This window comes from Cydia splendana, chromosome 6 (genome assembly GCF_910591565.1).
Source record: "Cydia splendana chromosome 6, ilCydSple1.2, whole genome shotgun sequence".
NCBI lineage: Eukaryota > Metazoa > Arthropoda > Insecta > Lepidoptera > Tortricidae > Cydia > Cydia splendana.
The window spans coordinates 8004651-8029983 of record NC_085965.1 but is presented as its reverse complement, the minus strand read 5'-3'; the positions used below and the strand labels follow the sequence as shown (position 1 = coordinate 8029983).

The 25333-nt window shown below is 36.3% G+C and overlaps 1 protein-coding gene across 1 annotated transcript in view; it reads right to left on the bottom strand.

Moving 5' to 3' along the window:
• Positions 1-22216, bottom strand: part of LOC134791332 (probable chitinase 10) — a 155583-nt gene extending 133367 nt beyond the window's left edge. Inside the window, exon 1 of the mRNA XM_063762348.1 lies at positions 22049-22216. Within this exon, the coding sequence (XP_063618418.1) occupies positions 22049-22051 (3 nt within the window). The 5' untranslated portion in view covers positions 22052-22216. The remainder of the gene's footprint in view (positions 1-22048) is intronic.
• Between the last annotated feature and the right edge of the window lie 3117 nt (positions 22217-25333).

Here is a 25333-nt window from a genome sequence, read left to right as displayed (position 1 = left end):
CCAGATATAGTTCCCTAATGATTTGGAGTAGTAGCTATTGTTTATGTAATTATGTGCCAACATTAAGTAAACTACAAAAAATTTTAATTAACCTTAAAATAATTAAACTTGATAGCAGTTTTTAAGGTGCACCTGAATAACTTTCCGCATACTTATGAATTTCTCTATTTCCTTTTATATACAATTAATTAAGCAAATATTTTATATTCATAACACACACAAAATATCTTTCACTCAAACAAAACTACAAAAATAATCACTAATTAATCCCTTGTCGCACTAACTTCACTACTAATTTCTTAAGGTACCTAACTCAATGACGATGTTAAAGTGACAAGTTCTTAAACGACTATTATTATACTAGACAGCTTTTCTTAAAAGGTTTACCTTAATCTTCTCACTTACATACACGAAGTCTTTTCAAAGATTATGAAAAGTGAAAGCAAAGTATAAACAGAAGAGCATTCATTCTTTTTTGGTACAAAAACATCTGTGGTTATACACTTGGAAAGTAAAAGATAAAGAAAATACTCTTCATAATGAAGGTTTAAGAAACTGAAAGCGTTTTTGGAGATAAGCATCATTCACTTTAACTGTTCTGTTTAGAAATTAATGACACTAATACTTTCGACTCCATATTTAGATAAAAAAACCAGCCGAGTGCGAGTCGGACTCGCGTTCCAAGGGTGCCGTACATTAAGTCCGACTCACGCATGACTGCACATTTCTAATAGGTTTTCCTGTCATATATAGGTAGAGAACTATTTTGTGTATTTTTTTTCAACTTTTTGACCCAGTAGTTTCGGAGATAAAAGGGAATGGTAATTTTTTGGCTATTTTCTTAAATAACTTCTAACCTATTTATTTTAAAATTACAAATAACATATTTTTGAAATTCTCAAAATGAGCTATTTCATTTGACATATAACACGATATACATAGTTTGAAAAACTTTTTTTTTTAATTTTCTCATTTGGGGAGTAAATGAGAAAATTACAAAAAAAGTTTATCAAACTGGCCCCCATGTTTAAAATTAATTTATTTACGTTACGTGGCCGTCTTTGGGTCACTATTTAATTTACATATGTGTACCAAAATTCAACATAATTGGTCTAGTAGTTTCGGAGAAAATAGGCTGTGACAGACGGACAGACAGACAGACGCACGAGTGATCCTATAAGGGTTCCGTTTTTTCCTTTTGAGGTACGGAGCCCTAATAATAATCGTTTACAGGAAACGCCACACGAAACATAAATAATTTATGGGAATTATGACGTAACTTGTCTTCTCATGTGTCATACATTTTAATTTTCGGTTGGCGTTTTTCGATAAACGATTCTAATCTTGACTAGGCCCCCAGGTAGCATATTTAGATTTTTTTGCCGCATCTACGAGACCGCAAAAACCCCAAAAAAAATCTCTAAACCAAGGGGTAGTGGTAGTACACATTGGGGTAGAATTTATTGAATGAAAATTTAATGAAGAGAAATGTTCATTCATTGTATACAGAATTGGAAGTTTCTTGATCGTTAGCAAAATAAGTACCTATATCCTCAATTAAAAGTACGTTTCAATTTAATACCTTGCCAGCGAACTCATTTAAGATGTGTATTAAGTAATAGTAAATATCAATAATTAATATATTTAAATCAGTGACTGAAACAAAACAATTAGCAATTGTAACACAACAATTAATTCAAAATTAAATCTGCATTTCATTGAACAGTTAAGAAATCTGGTATTATTACATACGCGCGGTTAATGAGAGTTTTAGGCGGCCAGTGTAATGTGACCGCAACGTCTCTGTCTATTTCGCATATCTTAGTGTTTATCCCTTTTGAATCCTCATCTAGGTACAGCTTTGAAGTCCTTTAATTATTTTTTCATACAAAAGAAAAAATGACCATGGTCTCACTGCCCAGGGCTGGAATCGAACCAGCGACCTCCGCATTCACGGCAGATGCACAATTGCACGGCGGCATGGGTCGAATTTTCTCAAAAGTATTTATGTTTATGCAATCTCTCTAGTAATGTAAGATGAACAAATAATCGTCTTGAAATCTGTTACAAATAGTAATCTTCCAATTTTTTCTACAAAACTGAAGCCTTTATACAAATAAAGTCTCAACATCATTTTAAATAGAGTCTGAAAAATTTAGTAGTGTGCTCAAAAGACTCGAGTCTGTACGAGTTATAAGTCTGAGAGCTGCTCTTATTCTGGTTGAGCCTTTCGACTAACATGCTCAGTCATAAGTAATTACACTGCATTGTCAAAGATCTAATGTATGCAAACTTCTGTAAAAGGCCTTCACTTCAAATTAGACAGTCCATTTCGAAGTGCTGCTGTCAAATTAACAAAAGATAATGACATTACTGACTAGTAAATTAATGAAGGTTTGTGCAACTAGAATACTAAAGTTTGTTCAACTAAAGAAAAGACACATAGCACAAGGAATTTCGGACATTCGCCCGTCTGTTCCTATCTTTATCGCATGCGCATTGTTATATTGCCGTCCCGCCCATGATGTCGGTGGTTAATGACACTGTGCATGCGAGACAGCAATATAATTATGCGCATGCGACAGAGCTAGGTACTGGCGGGTCAATTTACGAAATTATTCGTGCTTGCCGTCCTTACTTTATTAAATATGACAGTTTTTTACTATATGGAGACTTATCGCATGTGCTTACCACCTTAAACTAAACGGGTTATATTCGGAGTTTGGTGATTGCAGCAGTATTGCTGTTTCAGCATTAATGTGAGCAGTGTCATTAACAATCTTATGCCGGGGCCACACTAACGAGAAACGCCGGGAAACGCCGTTGATTATCGCGATAGTCCCAGTGTGGCCGTATGAAAAGTGTAAATTATCGCAATAGTCAACGGCGATTCCCGGCGTTTCCCGTTAGTGTGGCGCCGGCATTAACAAAATGGGACAACGACAGCAAAGCGACTAACCAGGAAATTGAAAGGTACCTACGTCAAAATTAGGTACCTAACAATTAAAAATTTCGGTAATTCAATTTCATTTCATTTTATATCAAATGCTTATTTCAAAATAAATCCTGCACCTAGACAATTGCATATTATTACCTAACAGATTACAATCGAACATTCGTGAGCGATATATCACAACAATTATACTCAAACCACTATGATTTCATGAACATAAACTATAACACCGAAAAAGGTCCTAAGCGCCTATAGCACCTAGCATCGTTAAGGCATTTTAATACTGTGACTAAAGTGCTATGATTTAATGAAAGAAAACTAGCACCCGAAAAGGACGTAAGTGCCTTCAGCTCCGTGTTGTGTTAAGACGTTTTTGTTCTGCGTTTGCGCAGGTTTCGCGTCCTTACTGACCGGCCGGCCTTGCGCGTGCGGCTTTCAACACACGCTTGCGACACAGTCTACCTCTACCGGACTGCCAGCAAAACTTGGACTATCACACCTTCCCTTAAATATAAATAAATAAATATAAATATTTAAAGGACAATCTTACTCAAATCGACCTAGTCCCACAGTACAATAAGGCTTGTGTTTGGAGTACTAGACAACGATGTATTCCCTTAACTTTATAGAGATTAAGAGACTTAGTCTTATGCCCGCATATTCGCCCGAGAAAAACCCTTTAAAGCTTATTTAAGCCCCACCATCACTCGTTAAAGCTGATTGTACAGTGTATATTCGTCCTTAGTACTTTTTTTAAGCTAAGTACCTACATATATATTTTAAATACTTAAAGTAAATTTATTTTCCAGGATAGTTAAGACTCCTAGTTTCCTTTCAGGTAACCGGGAAAGCGCTTAGAAGTGGGGAGCTATTAAAGTATCTTTAAGTGTTTTTAGCAGTTTTAAAATAGAACACAATGTTGCAAGAATACACCAGTAGGTATGATGGGCGATGTAGCGGTAATGAAACTTTACAAAATGATCTAAATTTGTTACTATGGGCCATGGGGGTGTAAACACTCCGCATAGTAACAATAAAAACTTCTCATCATATCCCTTTATAGGCTGAGCATAGGCTTCTCTTCTAGTACGCGAATTGTCCCGGTCCTGAGCTAATCTCATCCTGAAGTGACCCGCAATTTTCCGGATGTCGTCCACCCAACGAGCCAACGGACTCCAGGCGCTTCTTTCATCCGAAAGCGGCCACCATTCTGTCAACATTTTAGTCCACCTGCCATCACTCTGCCTAGCAACATGTCCCGACCAATTCCATTTTAGTAACAATAAAAGCATGGCTAAGGTTAAAGCCAAATTTTGACCAATCACGAAATTGCGAAAAAATGTTGGTTCTCTGATACAAAACATCGACATGTGATCCGCCAAAATGTTTGAAACACCCTATTATTTTTTCGCGATATCTTCATTAGACCCATAGTAAAAGTTGCTGAGTACAAACAGCAACATTATTAGCTGTCCATCGGTGGGCCTTATGCCTTTTTAATAAAGTCCACCGATGGACAATTAACAGTGTGGGCGATGACTCATAATATGTTATATAATAATATGTATTATTATATTCACCTCGCAAAATAATGACTAGAGGTTGAATAAACACCCTGTATTGACATGGCTCTCACAGCTTATTCAAAGCCCGGACGACGGGAGCAAAAATGCACTTTTCAATAGTGTTTAATTAAATATCGACATCCATACGAACAATTTTAGAATCAGAAATTTATTGATCAAACATATTATCTTACATGTCAGGTTGTAACACAATATTACATCAGGTACCTAGGTAAGCTTATTATACATTACAATATTGTGTAACAACCTGACATGTAAGATAATATGTTTGATCAATAAATTTCTGATTCAAAAATTGTTCGTATGGATGTCTATAGAATAGTCGATATTTAATTAAGCACTAGTGAAAAGTGCATTTTTGCTCCCGTCGTCCGGGCTTTGCAGTTATTAGGTATACCTAATCTATAATGAATATGAGGGGATCTTGCATTGGCGAATGATGTCAAAATACGATCAAATTGCAAACAATTTGCAAATGCCGAATGCCGCTGCGGGCTACAAACGTTTAGTTGCGAAAAGCGGTTTCAGTGTAAAATAGAAGCTCTAAAATACACTAAATAATCTGGTCACGTAACATTGCATGCCTCTGGAGCATTGCTGCTACGAAATTAACGAATACAAAATGACGTGTTGCTATAAGAAGCTCGAATCTAATATTGTTTTAAATGTGTACTATTATTTTTGTTATTAAAGATCGCTTTTAAAATTAAAGAATTGAGATTCGCGAATAAAATTATTTCTATTTCTATTTATTTTGTGTAAATCAGATAAAACACGACGAGAGTATAAAGAAAATCAATCGAAGAGTGTTCAAAAAAAATTAAAGAGTGTTAAAAACAACACAATTTGTGGTAATAATATCATTTATGTAAGGTAAACGTACTAGTGCTTGACATGATAATGCCCAATAGATGACACCTTGCTGTCACCTCTATTGACGATGACTTAAGTTTCAAGATGACATGTACTGGGACCGCGTCGAGCACCAGTAAATGCTGGTGAATTTTAAGTGGTAATCCAAAAAAGTCAAGATCTGTGAGCGATTTCGAGATTTATTTTTATACTCACTTATCTTGTAGTTATTTTTAAATCAATTTAATAGCATTCGTTAACAATGTTCAATAATTGTTAAATTATTTACCAAATTCTAAAGCAAAATATGAATGTCATGTTGAAACTTAGGTACCTATTTGTTTGTTTAATTTATGTGGTAATAAACATAATAGCATATAAAATTTAATTCAGCAATGAAATTGATCATTAAGATTCAAAGGCACCTCAAAGGTAACTACTTAGGATTCTCGAGTGTCTATAAATATATAGATAAGGATTTGCACCTTGAAATGAATACTAACCGACTTTTAAATGAGGCACAAACACCAAGTTAGAATAAAAATAATATTTAGAGGTCAAACGAAGCTGTTATTTTAAATTATGATGCCAAAACCGATTCTGACACAACAAAAATCATCATCATATCTCGCTAAAAAAATAAGAATGTCAATTATAAATTATAAAAAATTTACACTTTAGGGTCAAAAAGATCACTGTGTTATGTCTTTCCTGTAGACATACACAAGAGTTAAGGGCTATAAAGGTTAATTTTCTTATTTAACCCTTATCCACGTGAAAAGGTCCTCCTTTTATTTAAAGAACTATGATAAAATCATTACTTACATGCCCACAAGCTGTTAACTATTGCCCACAGGAGAGAAAACTAGTGTGTTCGCGCGAACAGTACATTTTTTCATAGTTCTTTAAATAAAAGGAGGACCTTTTCACGTGGATAAGGGTTAAATAAGAAAATTAACCTTTATAGCCCTTAACTCTTGTGTATGTCTACAGGAAAGATATAACACAGTGATCTTTTTGACCCTTTAACGATCCAAAAAAAGTCCTTTAAAGTCCTAAACATTCTGCATAAAAAAATCAAAAATACGGTGGTCATTTTCTCCGCATAATATCTAGGTAAACACTACATATTTGAGGACTATTTCAGGTTTTTCATACATTCTTTACAGAAATCATTGTGAAGGTAAATTGCCACAGAATAGAATGTCATGTTAAATATGATCGACTGCAATTAATAAAAATTTAATTACAAATCAATATAACATTTTCATAATTCTAATGCGCCCCATGTTAAACTTAAGGGGCCCACTGATTAACAGTCAGCCGGCCGGTATCGGCCTGTCAGTTGTTCGGAACTGTCTAAATTTTGTTCTAACTGACAGGCGGATACCGTCCGGCGGACTGTTGATCAGTGGGCCCCTTTACTGCACTCGCAACTTTCGCCGGACACTTTCTCGTCGGGTTAAGTCGGGTTTGATGCAGCTCACATTCTGACCTTTGACGGGTTAAGTTATCATGATAGCATTAAACACTCACTCTGCAATCCTGCATGCATGAATCTACATACATAATAGCCATAGTCTGTATCTTTAGGTATTTAAATAAAAGTAAACAAACTATTTGCAAATTTTCGGGTAGTTATAACATTTATTGGTTAACCAACCAAATACAAAACCGCCTGGATCAGTAATTGAACGACCTGACTTTAACTTACATTCTTTGATCATGTAATATTTTCATCTACCCTCAACTGGCATAAGGAGCCATTTGAGGGTAGATTTTGTTTACTTTTATTTAAATACCTAAAGATACAGAGTATAGACATGAAAGCTACTTATCATATTTAAAAACTATAAAGGAAACATTCCAATGCCGATACAGACTTACAAACTGATGTGAATAATATAGATATACTCATACATATCGTTGTCAATAAAACATTTTTAAAGTCTGAATGCTGCTCTTACATATACATGTTGATTCATAGCTGCGAGAATTGTAGTGAACTCCCGAAATTGTCATATAAAATCCGCACTACCTTTCGTAATTAATTTTGGATTCTACAATCGGTAAATTACTAAAGAAACAAATAAGTACCAGCGCGAGCTAGATAAACCTCACGTTACTAAACCAAATAGGCGTTTCAGGAAGGGTTGCGTCACGTCTTACGCAGCTCAACCCGTCACCTTTTGTCGTATGCTGTAAACGAAAGATAGATAGATAGATAGATATAACAACTGTCGTAGATTATTTTAATTGCTGTTGAAACAGAAGAACATTCGCTCGAGTGTCGTATTTTTAAAATGAAACTGTTTAGGCGGAGATTTATTAATGTATATTACTGACAAATTTTATACCTACTTTATAGACCATGGCGCGCAAATTTCGTCCGTCGTCGCATCCTGGGTGACAACTCGTAAAGTGGTTAAGGGCGATGTGTAATGAACCCTCATAGACGTCAGCTGCCGCTTTGTTGGTTGTTTGAAGAACGCCATCCATCCAAACCTCCATTAGAGCTACTGATTTGACCTCTATGTTACGTTCAGCGAATTTTGTCTCCGTATATATTGATAAGTGATAACCATCTTCATGCTTTATTTCCGCTACTCCTAGGTTGTCTGGAAGAGACCGCTCTTTAGCGATTGTTTTTCTTTAAGCTGTATTTTTTACTGAGGTATTCTATCTATATATCTATCTACCATCTATCATTGGCCTTCGCTTTATCCAAACTGAACGCAAATTTCGAACGCCTCGGAAGTAGGAAGTGTTTTAAGAAACAATGGCACATAAGTATCAATAAATAACTCAATTCTTGGCTCTAGAGATGCTTAGAGCTGTTAAAATATCTTGTAGGCAGTTCTGTATAGTTTATTATTCAAGAAGTTTCTGTTATTTTTACAACCAGCCTTTTTGCTCATTGCATTCCCCCCCCCCCCCCCCCCCTCAAAATACTGTTGTCGCTAATTCACAAAATATTAATAGTGAAATAATATACAAACTGACCACATTTACTATCTAATACTTTCTGGCAAACCATAAGATATGATAAGATAATTATCAGCTCGTTAGCTACGTATTGAAAAATTGCATATAGATAGGTCAAAATCATTCTTAATTATGTCGTTATTAAGTTAGAAAAAGCACGTTTAAATAAATAAACATGACAAATAAAATACTAATCCGCGCTAAGTGGGTTCTGGTTGTTGTGGTCGGGTGTACGAGTAAGTGAAATTTGTCTGAACCCTTACCATGAGTCGGCCCCATTCGCTAATAGCGACAGCTTATTGCTTAAGCCTACAAGTTCATCTCGATCCAATAAACACAGAATAAGTAAAAATATTTCATACAGAACGGACACGCTCCACTCCGCGCCGAATGGAATTACCTCACCCCGCGGCGGCAACATATTGACAGAATCTCAGTCAGATTAGCGACGAGATGACATAAGTACAAAATGCCGTATGTTATGTCATGTATATGCGCTTGTCAATTTTAGTAAGTAACAACGTTTTTCTTCTAACTTGGTTTTGCCAAAAAATTGTCACCTGACTGCCTTACAAAACTAACACACATTGATGCGTACACAGACATGTGCGCACATAGACACTAAAACAATTTCCGTACTACCTAATGTCACAGAATAAATAATAGTACTACCGTACAGAAAATTCACTCCTTCACAAAAGTCATATTTAGGTATAAAATTATACCTATACTCGCCGCCTGCAAAAAAAATGAAACTTATAACCGCGCACGAACCGTGAATCTTCTTTGCGCGAGCGCCACGTGACACGACTATCGTGCGGTCGAGCGGCAGCCCACTGCCATACGCCTGCCCTGCCCGGGAGGGCGCCGGCCAAATGTACCTAAACTGCGTAGTGACCCCCCTGCTAATGTCTTATCCGCCCACTGCTGTACAAGCGAGATGCGAGTGAGTTGATATGAAAACTGCCGCGATAAATTCGTGGTAAGGGTCTGTGGTCACATTACATTACACAGTCGAAAATCGCAGTCGTGAGGCCAGTAAATTAAATTCTTGGAATAATAAACTAATTTACATAACAATAAATCAAATAGTGTTATATGATTTTAAAACATCCTCGTCGTAAAAAGAGTTAGACTCTTGTCGGTGTAGCTCTCTCCATTTGACTCTATCGCGGCGTAGCACGGTCGCGTTTTTATCGCTTGTCACCATGCCTGTCACGTTCTAACAAGTATGTAAGTGCGAAAGGGACGCGCATAGTGATAGGCGATAAAAATGGAACCGTGCTCTGCCCGCAGGGCCGCCTCCTTGATTTCCTTATACGACATTACAGCTACCTTTTAAAACATCAAGTTGAATAAAATGTTACAGTTAAAAAAACATTTACACTCTTTTTAACTACTGTAGTACGTTAACAAACTGGCTAAATATGGATGTATAAATAAACAGAAAGCCAATGTCCGAAGGAAGCTTTGAAGTTTGCTATAGAATTTTAAATCTGAATTAAAAATGTATTTTTAAATACCTAATATGCTTATCAAAAGATCATTCCTTGATATCCAAAAGTGATAAAGATTGTCACCAAAATATAAAACTGGTTAAACCACCAAAAGCTTGACGCATCTCAACACAAAAACCAATCTTATATAACACATCATTTTTAATATACACCGTATAATAATACGCATAAGAGTATTTTTGAGTTATGTGGCTTTGTTTTAAGGCTTTTTATTGCCCGAGAAATGTAACGTAAGATGATAAGTGAATATTTGAAATTGTAATCACATAGACAAGCACTTAATATACGAAACGGTGCCTACTAATAAATTTAAACGTTTCAAGATTGCGATAGGGGATAAATGGAATTTACTGGCGTATAGCGTAAAATTCGCGTTTGCCTAACTCCTAACAGTAAGGTAGGTTTAAGGTAGGTTAAAGCGAAATTTACATGAGTGTGAAATAATCGCTAAGTATTTAAGTAGAGCATTGGCAAAGCTAACGCCGCTGTTTAGTAAAACGGAATACAGTAAAACCCGTTTTAAAAAGATTCTGATGGGACCACGACGAAAACGCATCTCCAGGTGACATTTTATATTACAGTAGCGGTGTTACTGCTGCGGTACGGACGCGGCAGCTGCAACTTTCAATTTCCTTCATAAAATGAGTGACAGTCGCCGCTGTATTACTGTCACGATTCGAACGTTCAATCCAATGTCCAATCCGTCATTTCTTTTTCAGTTACAGCGCCGCAACAGTACCTAGGTACTTATATAATATCGCAACAATAGTGCAGCTGAAGTTGCCATCGCAATGTTAGCAGAAATACGTACCTATTACTCGTGGAAAAAAAATTAAACATGTTCCACCACGTTTTACGCGAGAAATCGTATTAAACCTGATCATAATATTATTATAAAGTTGGTTCTAACACTGAGGATTGTCAGAGGAGCCCCGTTTTGACTCCTGTCTCCTCAATTCTTGCTCTGTAAAGTACAAATTTTGATCAACATAAAGTGGCTGGCCAAACTATAATAACAAACAATCCTAAAGGCCTTTCCACACTGCATGTCGCATCGTCACGCCGCAAAGCACACTCTAAGCGCCACAATACAAATCAAGTTATGTAATGCAATTTTGACATATGCGACAATTAACGTCATACTAGGAAGCACTAAAACCGTGTTAGTGAGTAACAGTGGTCTAGATATGCTTTAAAATAAAAAAGGCATATGTAGCTTGTCAGTTTTTGTCGGTTATGCCTTTTTGTATGTAAGACAATGATCTGATTTCATTTAAGATTGGATGTGACTGTTGTAAAATGAGAGACCGGTTTAGCCACTTTTAAAATAATTATGGTTTAGCCATTTAAAAGGGTGGAGGTATGAAGTTGTATATTCTCTTCTGGTATAATAATGACTTTAGGTGCTTTCGCTTGCGGTTTCTGAATGTGAAAAGTGTTATGAACATATCTCAGATACTTTATATCTGGGTAATTTGATATTCTTTAGGTACTTGGGCCAGCAAAAATGTAACCACCAATCATTGATTTTGTAACGCGTCTTTTAGGTTTCACCAAGGTTATCAGGTTATCACATTATACGATATTGTACATATTCACTGCCAAGAACATGTAAGTGTGTTCTTTTTGTATTGGAAATGGGATTATTGGCACTGAAAGTATTAATTTTATTCAATGAATAACTCCCAAAATGATAATCATTAAGTTATAGAGCGATCCTTTGTCCAAAATAAATAATCATAGTTATTTTTATGTATGGAAGATTTCATTCCATACAGTTCCCCTTCCCCACTCGTCTCCCCTCGTCGAATGACTGTATAGACTGTAACGTAGGTACGTATCACCACACAGGGTAAGTAAAATGGCGGTGGCAGCTGTCATCCCTAAGAGAACTGTCAAACTGTTCATATGAAAATTAATGAACTATGATTAATTTGACTAAAAGTTTGGTAAAACCGGCGCTTAATATCGTGTTGTAACCCTCTTAGCACCACTTGAACCGGTTAAACCTGGAGTTAACATGGTTACCAGGACAATTTGACACTGGGTTAGTGGTTTAACCAACCCCGGGTTAGTGGGATGTGCAAGTGGCCCTTAGTTAACCAAGCTCGTCCATTCATCATATTATTCAGTTCATAAAATATTTTACAGCCAAAATTGATTACTGAACCCCAAACATGCCCGTAAGCCATGTTTAAAAAGGCAAATTTACATTTTAAAATGAGCTTTCATGTTGACTCTTGTTTTAATAAATGTCATACGGTGTTTTTCGTTATTAATGCATTGGTGTTTGCTTACGCTGATAATTCAAAATCATTTTAATGCACGTTGGGATTTAAGCTCGTTTAGTATTTATATACTATTTATATTCATGGAAAATGGTTTTGCGTTATTCGTGCGCGATATTAAATAGTGGCACTAGGTGGAAAGCTAGCCTAGGAAAAGGTAGGTATACAATTTATAAAATTTATAAAGTAACCTAAGGTCAATGTGGCTAATTCTGTCATAGGGACTATTCCGTTCACGAGCGTATATAGTTACCAAACATGGAATTTCCTGTGCGAATATTTTTCCCGATTGTCACTCATATCGGCGCGGGGGGGTCAGCCGTAAGCGAGAGATCTATGTATATAAAAAATCCATTTGCTTTTGGTTGCTGAAACTAAAACCAATCGTTGCTTTGTCGATGAAACTAACAATTTTGTTCGTCGTTCGAGAAAAAACGCTAGTGAACGGAATAGACGCTATGACGGAATTAGCCACATTGACCTTATAGTAAATACTTGATTCGAGTACCTGGCAGCTGCTCATTGGTAGGGGTCTTTGTAGCAGGCAAGCAAAGAGGTTGGAAAATCAAATCATGTTAGATAAACCTAAATAGAATACACACTCTCAGGTGCACTACCTCCCTATTGTTAGATGTCTAGGTTTTTCGAACGTTCATTGAGTTTTTTTTTAATGTTTGACAAGTGACTCTGAGAGTTTCCCGCGTTTTGGAACAAAGATGACACTGACAGGAGACAGAAAATGAAGGCTGTGGATTTGGCTGTGTAATTTGTGGAAAGAGATTGAATTTGTGTTATTCTGCTATATTAACTACATAACAAATAAACTTTATGTAAAACTTATTCGGTGTTTACTTGAAACCGCTTATACTATGTACAATATTATTATCGTAGGTAGAGCCGATTTTGCTATATAACTTAATTTCAAGATTGAATACTTGAAAGGAAAAACTTAACTAAAATAGAATGCATTTGGTTACCAAAAAACTAACTTGTCTGTAATTAATAGCATTTATGTTTAAAAAACTAAAGGATAAAATCATTACGTTGCATTCTACATCTGAGTATTTATTCAAACGACCTTAAAGCTCATATTTCTGTGGCATTTCATTAATGTCTCACCTACGATAATTAATTCAGCTGACCACATTCGAAATGTCATGGGTAACCAGTCAGATAAACATTTTTGGTGTCTGTCGGAAAATTTGTTTACATTCGTTAGATAAGATTATAGTTTGTAGCCAAAAATATATAATCGTGATGTCACTATAATGTCTACTGTAGCCATATTAGGCCGACAATCCATTTAAGGAGCATTCTACAAGTTTAGTGTAGAGTCTCTTGCATAACGCTATTATTTTTGAATTTCTAAAGACATCAATACACAAATGGTCTAGTTCAGACCAGTAAAATGGACGAAGTTTACTATCGTATAAGACGAATAAAGTCTAAGGAAAAAAACGTGCCTCGGAATTCAAGCAAAAGTCATTCTCGAATAGATGGCGCACACACCTTTAGCCTATCCTCGGCTAGATGGCGTGACGACACCGTTTCATATTTAACAATTTTAACACATAGATATCAGTGAATGAACATGGATCAAAATGATATAAAAATAATAAAATCATTTATCCATATATATAAATTTTTTGATAACTTTATACGATTTCATTTTGAGTTTTAGTAGTGTGTCGATAGATGGCAGTAAATTTACAGTGACTACACAATTTACAATGACAGGACCCCTCTATACTATCTATTCTTTTTGCTACAGATATAGTGGATAATTATTTTCCATCGTATTTTCTCGGATCATGTAATGTTTTCATCTACCCTCCTAAGTAGCCATATGAGGGTAGATTTTGTTTGTTTGTGTTGAGGGTACTCTTTTTAGGGTTCCGTACCCAAAGGGTAAAAACGGGACCCTATTACTAAGACTCCGCTGTCCGTCCGTGCGTCTGTCACCAGGCTGTATCTCATGAACCGTGATAGCTAGGCAGTTGAAATTTTCACAGACTATGTATTTCTGTTGCCGCTATAACAACAAATACTAAAAACAGAATAAAATAAAGATTTAAGTGGGGCTCCCATACAACAAACGTGATTTTTGACCGAAGTTAAGCAACGTCGGGCGGGGTCAGTACTTGGATGGGTGACCGTTTTTTTTTTTGCCGTTTTTTTCATTATGGTACGGAACCCTTCGTGCGCGAGTCCGACTCGCACTCGCCCGGTTTTTTAAATACCTAAAGGTAAAGACATAGGGTCACTCACGGTTTTTAATTCAACAATTTGAGTTACCCGGCCCAATATAATTAATGTCTGAATGTCACGGAAGCTTTGTTAAATTACAATATTCATTGTTCCTATTGTTTGTCAGAATAATATAGCCTCTGGTGATAGGTAATCCGATTATACGCCCGGTGCTCGCAATCAATTGATTTGATCATACATTATGTTTCCCTGCGTACGAAATATGACAAAGTGTGTCGGTAAAAAAGAACCTTTTGCGATAATAAGGTAAGTAAATTAAGGATGACTCATGCTAGACTGCCGGGGCCGGGCTGGAGCTTCAGGTGCTTCGTTATCTATGGAAAGTACCACGTGATCACGATCAGCCGTCATAGAAAATGACATGTCCGTCGCCTCGGCCCGGGCGCGGCCCGGTCTAGCGTGAGTCATCCTTTATGATAGGGTTGTGTATCGTTCCTGTTACCCATTTTGGAAGGTGTATTTTCACATTCTTGTCTTCGTATTTGCGTAAATTTTCCTGCAAATCTATTCCCAGTCCACTATAACTTGGATCTCTTTAAATCGAGAGTGAATAGACATCTTTTAGGTAAGCATGTTCCATCCTAGACTGCATCGGCACTTACCATCAGGTGAGATTGTGGTCAAATGTTTACCTTTTTCCAATAAAAAAAAAAAAAAAAAAAGTTATCTGTATCAAGAGATTCAACTATTTTATAGACAGACGCTAAGTTTGCATCGGAAGTGACAATGCACCGTACTTGACGTAGCAGTTAGCGTCAACGGTGACAATACATAATAAATACCTATTCAGAAAAGAAACAAGCCGACAAAATTTGAGAATTTTAAATAAATAAATATTATAGGACATTCTTACACAGATTGACTAAGTCCCACAGTAAGCTCAAGAAGGCTTGTGTTGTGGGTACTCAGACAACGATATATATAATATATAAATACTTAAATACATAGAAAACAACCATGACTCAGGAACAAATATCTATGTCATCACACAAATAAATGCCCTTACTGGGATTCGAAGCCAGGACCATCGGCTTCACAGGCAGGGTCAGTAGTGTCACTACCCACTAGGCCAGACCGGTCGTCAAAAAACCGGACAAGTGCGAGTCGGACTCGCCCATCGAGGGTTCCATACTTTTTAGTATTTGTTATTATAGCGGCTACAGAAATACATCATCTGTGAAAATTTCAACTGCCTAGCTATCACGGTTCATGAGATACAGCCTAGTGACAGACAGACGGACGGACGGACGGACAGCGGAGTCTTAGTAATAGGGTCCCGTTTTTACCCTGTGGGTACGGAACCCTAAAAAATAAAAATTTTGAGATTATAAACACATTTGTTAGTCTGGTTAGACGTGGTTACATACCACGTTTATGCAGACAAAAAGTCCTCAAATTGTTTCTACTAATAGCAAGCACCACGATGCATAGTCACATAGACGTGGCTATCGGCACTAATAATACATCGCGCAACCGCCGGCGGAGCGGAACGGTGAAAACGAGCCTAACCGTTGCGCAGTGCACTTTCCACCTAATAGTGGGTGCGGGATCAGCCGCTTAGAACTGTTGACAAAGGCCACAAAGGGCCGTCAGGTTTGTCTTTGCATGTGACTTAAGATTAGATGCGCAAGTGGTGTGGTTTAAGAATACAACATATTGCCGTAAAAACGAGCCTTTTTACTAAAGTTGCGCGTAAGTACTTTCCTCGTAATCAATTAATGAAAATATTAAATCAGGCAACTGTTGCTATAGCATACATATTATTATAAAATATATCTTAAAACTAAAAACACACAATTATGGCTGCGATGCAGTGTGCAACCCCGCAGTGTCAGGGAGCCGGCCGCGGAACCGCCGGAACTTGACACTCTTCGGCCAAAACTCCACCTTGGTGAAGGTCTCTAGATGTTCAGTCGGAACGTTCAGCACAAAAGAATTAAAAATTCACACTGTGTCGAGATTCCAACTTCACCCTCAGGATGAATCCGGACTTGGCTCGTACATACTTTCGATCTCCTCGATTTAATGATGTCCTTAAGAGGGTCAATATTTTCTTCCTGACAAAAGGTTATAACACAGACAAAACATCCTCCAGACTGAGCATAATCGCGCTACCCCCGCTGCCACGCATACGGTAATTTTACTCCATGTTCGAGTCGAAAGTGTCTTTGTGTGACGTCCGTGAACTCGTTCGTCGTTTGAACGGACCAATCACGGCACGGGACTTCGCTCACCTCGTCCCGCGCACCCCCGCATTTTTGGCAGCATCGATTGCATGAAATAATTGCTCTAAACTTCGTCTAGACGATTCCTAGTCTATGGGTTATAACAATCCCCCATCTCTTTCACTAAGGACAAATATTGCAATACAGTTATCCTGCATTTCTAGACCGTTATCGTGGTCGTGAGGCCGCTTGCTCAAGCGCAGCGTTCGTTACGTGGCCTTACGTAACCCTGTCGAAATGTTTACAATATAATGCGCGCAAATGGTCTACGGTGGTCGCGTTGGACGTGTTCGATAAATGGGTCACGTCTATAGGTCTGACGTTGAACTGAGGCGGTCGGTGAAGAGTTATTATAGTTGTTGGTTTGGCTACATGAAACTAATTTTTATTATAAATATATGTAAGTTAAGTAAAATATAATATTAAAGTAGTTTAGTCCCAAAAATTAGCTAAACTGCTTTGATAATTTAATTTAATTGCCATCTTTATTTTGTTATTTGTTCTGACGCCTGGCAGCTGTTGATCGGTGGTAGTTATAGGCAGACTAGTGAAAGGTTTGTCAAATCGATTGAAAAATAGTAACCTATTTTATGCTAGCCTCCTTGCGGTCGAAATATCGGGCGTGAGCTAGTAATAATTGTGCTCAAAAATATATCTAGGTAATACACACACCTAACAACAAATATCGTGTTCAGATATTTAAGTACAGTCGCCGTCAGATATTTTGGAGCGGCCGAGGTTCTCAAAAATATCTGAACACGCGCCCTAGCGCCTGGACAATAGAGGCGTGTTCAGATACTTGTGAATACCTTGGCCGCTCCGATATATTTGATGACGACGTACGGTCAAGCAATTAATTTAAACACCGTTTTGCACCTTGTCACAGTGACTATAGTGTGGGTTCCTAGCGACTTTCATTATGATTGTCACCGTGACAAAGTACAGAAATTAAATTATTTGACTGTACCTACTTACTAACCCCCTTAGCGCCACTTGCACCATCCCACTAACCCGGGGTTAACCGGTTACGCCTGGAGTTACCATGGTTACCAGTACAATTAGACACTGGGTTAATGGTTTAACCGCTTAACTCCGGGTTAGAGGGATGGTACAAGTGGCGCTTATTCATAAAACATTACGGGCCAAATTTAGTTGTCAAAATGACAGGTAAAGACATAGGATTCATAGCTATACTCTGTATCTTTAGGCATCTAAATAAAAGTAAACCAAAACTACCCTCAAATGGCTCCTTAAGCCTGTTTAGGGTTGAGGAATACATTACATGATCAAATAATGTAAGATTAAAGTCAGGTCGTTCAGTGGCTTATGCAGGCGGTTTTGTATTTGGTTGGTTAACTAATAAATGTTATAATATTATAACTACCCGAAGATGTACAAATTGTTTGTTTACTTTTATTTAAATACCTAAAGATATAGAGTATAATTCAGGGCAGTAACGCGTTTATAAATAACGCCATCAGTATTTATCTGTGAGCTTGTTACCTATTCCAAATTATACCAATATTTTGAACAAACAATTCTGTCATTTGAATAACGCGATTAAATTTAATCGGATTACATCGTATTTATATTAGGTACCTATTTGACACGCTAACAAAGAGAATATTTGCTATTGTTCAAACAGTACCAAAACAAAACAAGTAACCAGAAACAAAGTGAAATACTTTGTTTCTGGTAAAGTAAAATCCTATTACTTGTCATGACACAAAAACCCATTTATAAATAGAGTTAGACCAAGATAAGTCTGCAACGATTTAGATCGCACACGCAGTGCAAGTGTCATAATTTCATAAAAGTTTGACGTTTAAAATAACACTTGCACTGCGTGTGCTATCAAAATCGTTGCAGACTTATCTTGGTCTGACTCTAAGTAGTGTTATCAGCACACAGATGTTTGTTAGCCATTACGATGCCCTGGATACAATCCAGGCAAATAAAACTTATAATGGTATCGAGACGTTGAATCTTCAATTTTTTCTTATATTACCCGTAACGGTAAAAAAGATTGCCCTATAAAACTCAACGGTCATTCAATTAAATTTGGAATGCGTTCGATTCAATGCACCAACATTCGATCAAATCTCCCAACCTCAGCTGGGCAACCGTTATACTACGACATTAACCATAAGTGAACCTTATTGCATTACAATAGGGCTCACAAATAATCAGTTAACTGGGTAAGCCCTAAGGCAATGGATACTGGGTTGTGATAGACAACCGGTTGCATCGCGGGTTGCATAGCTAGTTAGCTGAAAGGTTAAACTATGGTTACGTAATAGTTTTGGTTCCCGTTAGACACGGTTACAATTTACTGTTGCACATCTCAAACTATTTGCCATCAGATATATCGGAGCAGCCCGGGTGCTCACTAATATCTGAACACGGCTCTATTGTCAAGGCGTTAGAGTGCGTATTCAGAAATTTTTGAGCGCCTCGGCCGTTGCAATATATCTGTCAATAAATAATCCGCTACAAAAAGCTAATGATGCAATTTGATGAAGATGACTTTAATTGATGCAACATCTACCTCTGGTATGTGTCATTTATTAAGTTCTTTCATAAATCAAATACTTGCTCAACTTTTGAGCTAATTTTAATATGTATACCTAAACACAGTTTAATTGACAAATATGAGGTAAAAAATAAACTACTTTATGCATTTGGAGTAGAATTTGAAAATAAGCAATCGACACTGTAAACATAAAGAATGCTTAAATATAAATATTGTCTATAACAAACAATTAATGCACAACCGTTGAATCACTTTGAAATAAAAAAAAAGTAAATTTGATTCTTAAAGCACCTAAGAAGGATTTTTTTTAAATCCAATCCCAAAGGGGGTATCTGGTTGTTAAAGATTTTTGCACAGAAAGGGGCGAAAACTAGCTTCAGAATAAAATAAATAAGCCATAAACCATAACAGGCAGAAAATAAACTATAATAAGCTTACTCCCGGAAGCTTTTCCAAGTAAGCTCCTTAGGAACATCGACGAAGCATAACTCAAAGGTTCTAATTCATTTCCAGAACTCCTGATTACCATAGTTGGAAAGTCCATCTGACAGATGTCCGAACACGCGAACTGACCTCGGAACTTGGGATGACTTGATCTGTCTCACACAGAACGACGTATCTTGTAAAATATATCAAAAACAAGTATACATTTTTAGACTTTAAGTCAATGGGATAAGGTAGTACCTTGTATATAAGTTTTGACTGAAGCAATGGCTGATAAGTTGTTCTAAATAGTTGATAAGCCGCTTTATATTCATGGAAATCTTGAAGTTGTCGGAGATTGGAAGTTTATGAGGTTGCTTTTGTTATGGCTGCGGTAAGGTCGGAGGGTAGGTGGGTTTATTAAAATATTTACGCGGGAGTGATGTGACATATCGACACGTTGCAATGAGTGACTTTGGTCAAAATAAGATGGTAACATAAAGTGTCATTCTATGGAACTTGCTAACTATGTAAACAAAAGTCACTAGTAAATTCATCATTCAGAGACAATTTCGTTATGGCGGTTTGTTTACATAGTTAACAAGTTCCATAGAATGACACTTTACATGTACATACTCGTAATGTAAATATAGATTCATTTGCAATAATGAGGTATATATCAAAATATATGTTGGAATTTCAGATCAAAACGTCCTTATTGCACTTGAAGCATAAGCAACCTTCTGTGCTGGAAAGCCACATATGTGTAAAGCCTACATGACTGTGTAAGAATTGCAGTTCTTTTCGACAAGGTGAATAAAGCCGGCTATAAACTTATTTCAACATGCTAAGCATTTGCGCAAAATGTTAGTAGGTATCTTACAATACACCCGAATGCCTAAATGTGAGTTGCATCAACGAAACGATAGGAATCGTTTAGCACTGTTAAAAAATGCGTGACGTGTAATAAATTACTTATACTTTTAGTGTTTTTTTTAAACTACATAAACGGATAAAGTGCACTTATTGATCAAAAGAGGGGTAAACTTATATATGTTTTTTTTGTGATAATCAATACAATAGTGTTCAAGCCAGGTTAAAATTTAGGGCATGGTGCCTTACACACAGGGGGGCGATTTTTGAATTTCGATCGCTCGATTTCGTCACTCGAAAATCGCTGGAAAACGGCGTAATGTAAATTTCTGAAATACGAGCGATAGAAATTTGGAATCGAGTGGTGGTATTGACCACTCGTTTTCAATTCTAGTAGTAGAATTTAAATGCCTAGTAGTGGAGAAATTATTGAACGAAATACACGAAATCGAACCGTCGAAATTAAAAAATCGGCCCCCAGATCATTTATAAAATGTATTAGACGCGAAGTATAATGTGAAGTCGCATGAAAACGCGTTGTAATAGAAACTGCTTGCTAGTCGCGAGGCGAGGAAACGTTTTTCCGCTGTTCCGTTACATACGTTTTAATAGGTACGTTCAATAGGAATTAAAAGTATTTAATAAAACTATATGTGACAATTTCTCGGGCTATAAATATGTTTTATTTAATTTCAAAGTGGGTATGTGGTCGGCCTTATATTTTTACATAGTATGAACCATTTTTTTACTGTGAATTAAAAAAAGCTACGAAACTTACTGCCTTCTAATTCTAATGCATTAAAAAATATAAATAATAACTTTAAGTAAAATTTGAAATAAAATGTCACATTTTTATACCTACTCCATTTTTTTATTAAATGAATGAAAATTAATTTGCAAAAAATAATATAAATATAGATCTCGATCCATAATCGATTTGCAGACATATTTACGACGGAGCGAGCGCACGATTTCTACGCGATTGTTCGCCACTTTCTCCCAGTGAAACTGGGTGTTTTTACCCATTGTGCGCGCAACGCTGGTTTCCAATTTAGAATGGCGCGAAGACAGCTACCAAACGCAAAAAAAAAACGAAAAAAAATTGTTTTACGTGTATTTGTTTATGTTTAAATTTTCTGTGTCAATTTTTGGGATTAGGTTTCCGAGCGGACCATAGGCTCCGTCAACAATATTAGAAATGAGCCGGTAGAATACTAGAAGAATGATGTAAACAAATTTTTTTTTGACGTATATTATTTTTTTTTAATGCAAAAATGTTTGCACTGCACAAAACTCTTACTCATGAATATTAATCTTATGAATCATTCGAACTTTCCTTTAAATTTCTATTTACCCACACTGAGATTTGATTACCGATTGCATAAATTATTTCGCACTTAAGCTTTTCAATTAAATATTAACGCTTGTGTCCATAATTACGATTTCAAAACTCACAGGTAATCGCTTTTAGGCAACCACATGTTTACCTTGATATTATTTTTTCATTTACAACAAAAATAACAAACTTAAAAAAATCCAACTTACCATTTTCTCCTTTTTCAAATACACACACAAAAAAGAATCACTACACAAAAGTACCACACACTTCACGCACTTCACACATAAACTAGTGTCAATAATTTATATATAAAATGTCAATTCGTCCGTCCTTTCGTCCGCCCTGCTCGAGAGACAGTTGTGGACTAAATCTAGCCGAAAGTACGTAACGAACGGCGGTGCGTGCGCGCAGGCCTAACTGTCTTGATACTTTGACATGAATTTTGATTGGTTTAAAAATGAAAGTGTACATCCGTGCACTTCAAGGTCGTTGGCACTTTAATTTTGCTTTCTTCCGTTGTTATCTTGATTAAGTGATAATAAGGCAGTGTTTTTTAGAGAAATAAGAGCATTTCACATTTGGCTTAAATGTCCGTGAAACCGTACAGTTTTTGTAGGGTAGATTATAATAGTATAATCACAATTGCGTTTTCTATGTAAAATGTAAAAGTACTGTTGCAACTATAGCTGTAAATAAATCAAAAATATCTCAACGTCAAGGCGGTCGGTTAGAGAACGTGATCAGATATTTATGAAAAATCTTAAAGTACAAATATTTATGTAATCTTAAACATTATACCTACTTCCATAAAAATGTTCAACGTAAGCATGGTCTAATAAAACATGGTCTTCTATTCCCAGAGTGACACGGGCCTACGTCACAATAACATTGCCACTTTATTTCAACATAACATGTTACATGGGTACATTATACCTATCGTTAATAAGTTAAAATATTTCTTTATAATTTTATAATTTTCATTTATATGTATTTTATCTTAAATTTTACAATAACACGTCATTTTTAATTATTCGTTAGCAATATCTTCCGATTCACGACAGAAATTTCAGACGTTCGGGTAATTCTGTTTACACTACTGACAACACAGGATAGCGCTGTCACATTTGACAATTCGGATCTAGATAACTTCATGCCCTGACCGTCATCCTTGTCGAACGCGTGTTAATTGTTATTTCCTTCTCGCTCAGTGTCAGCAGTCGCAGTGTTTTCCAAACTTTTCACGCCGTAAGCTTGGTAATTAATGTGTAACTGTGAATTAGTTTTTCAAACGTTTGTCTTGTATAGATAAATAAAGTTTAATTTAATACATTAGATTTGTTTTATTTTACTATGTTTCTACATGAATAACTTAAAATTAATGCCGTTAACATAATTTTCACCGTTGGTTAAAATTCTCCCACATTTTAAAGTTTGAGAACCTGTAAACAGCATGATGACGTAGGCCCGTGTCAGTTAGGTCATACGCGAATCTCGGAATAGAGTACCAGGCGGAGTATATTATTATACCATGAACGTAAGCGATTGGAGATGGCAAAGTTTTAAACTCAATGGACAATGAAAATGTACATGAAATACTGAAAATTATCTATCTATAGGTAATAGCGCCACTTCCGCTAAAATCCAGACCATCGTAAATAGGTAACTTAAAAAAAAATGGTTGTCTGTAAAGTCGGTTTACGGACGATAATTTTGCGTGATAACGTCATAAGAAAACATTACATTACGTAACGTTACCATGGAGATCCGTCCACAACGTTACCGTGGAGATTTGTACACAACGTGACACTTTTACTTGCATGCTACCGTACCGGTGTTCATCGATTTATAAGACGTTATCACGTCAAAAAATCAAAAAAGTATGTATTATTTCATCATAGTGCCAAAAATGTATAGCTCGATATTTATAGGTGGGTTTGCTAGGCCAAAGAAGTCATTAGATTTTTTTTTTTTTTTTTTATTTACACAAAAGGTACATGCTCATAAACAAAATTTACAATATCGCCAAACTGTAACCAGTTTGTTGGCGAATGAAGCGCTCACTTAACTAATCGAATCATGCACCTAAACAAAACAATTAGTAACTTAAACAATAGGTAATCCTTATTATAATATAAAAAAAACCGGGCAAGTGCGAGTCGGACTCGCGCACTAGGTTCCGTACCATAATGCAAAAAAAAAAAAAAAAAAAAGCAAAAAAAAAACGGTCACCCATCCAAGTACTGACCACTCCCGACGTTGCTTAACTTTGGTCAAAAATCACGTTTGTTGTATGGGAGCCCCATTTAAATCTTTATTTTATTCTGTTTTTAGTATTTGTTGTTATAGCGGCAACAGAAATACATCATCTGTGAAAATTTCAACTGTCTAGCTATCACGGTTCGTGAGATACAGCCTGGTGACAGACGGACGGACGGACGGACGGACGGACGGACGGACGGACAGCGAAGTCTTAGTAATAGGGTCCCGTTTTACCCTTTGGGTACGGAACCCTAAAAACTAACATGCATAGATGCCTAACAAGTCTTCACATTGTCTCAAAGTTTAATTTTCTAAAAGGTATGTTTTTAATCTCTTTTTAAGGATCGGCTTACTTAACCTAGGTTTACCTCTTAACCACCCTATTTCGTTAAACAGCCTAGGCACTAAATATTTATTTAACCTTTTCCCATAATAATTAACCGCCGCAGGCTGTATTAACTTCCCTTCGCGTACCCTCCTCGTGTTGTATTTATTAAATGCTGGCCGTTTATAATCATCTAAGTAATAGTTTTCTAAAGCAATCAGGTATTTAATTTTTTTTTGTACAGATAAAATTTTACAAAGTGGGAATAACTCGCTATAATCATTACACCTATTTTTTATTTTACTGTCAACTAAATATTTAACTAATCTGATTTGCAAATTTTCTACATCGTTTATATAAGTACTAAAGGTGCGGCCGTACACACTTAAACCGTAATTAATTATGGAATCCGCTAACGCATAGTAAACAACTAATAACACATTTTTACTCACCACTTTTTTCAGTTGATAAATTTTTCCCAAGACTATTCGTAGTTTCTTACAAAGTTCCTCTATGTGAAATTTAAAATTGAAGTTATAGTCCACCAGCAGTCCCAAGTGTTTACATCGGTCAACATATTCTAAAAATGAACACTCACAGTCTAATTTGTTCCTATGCAAACAGTCATAAGTATGTCCTACAATGCCAATTTGTCTATAATCCACTTTTTTTGCTATGCTGTTATACGGAGAGTGTATATGTAGGCACTTCGTTTTTTTTATATTGATTATGATACCGTCGTCATGTGCCCATTTTAGTATATTTTCAAAATCATACTGCAACTGACAGCGAGCCTCGTTAATATTTTTTGATGAATAAAATAGGCACATGTCATCGGCATACATAAACACCTTATTTAGCATCAGCTACGTTTTTACTTCTTGTCTTTAATTTTAATTGATTTATT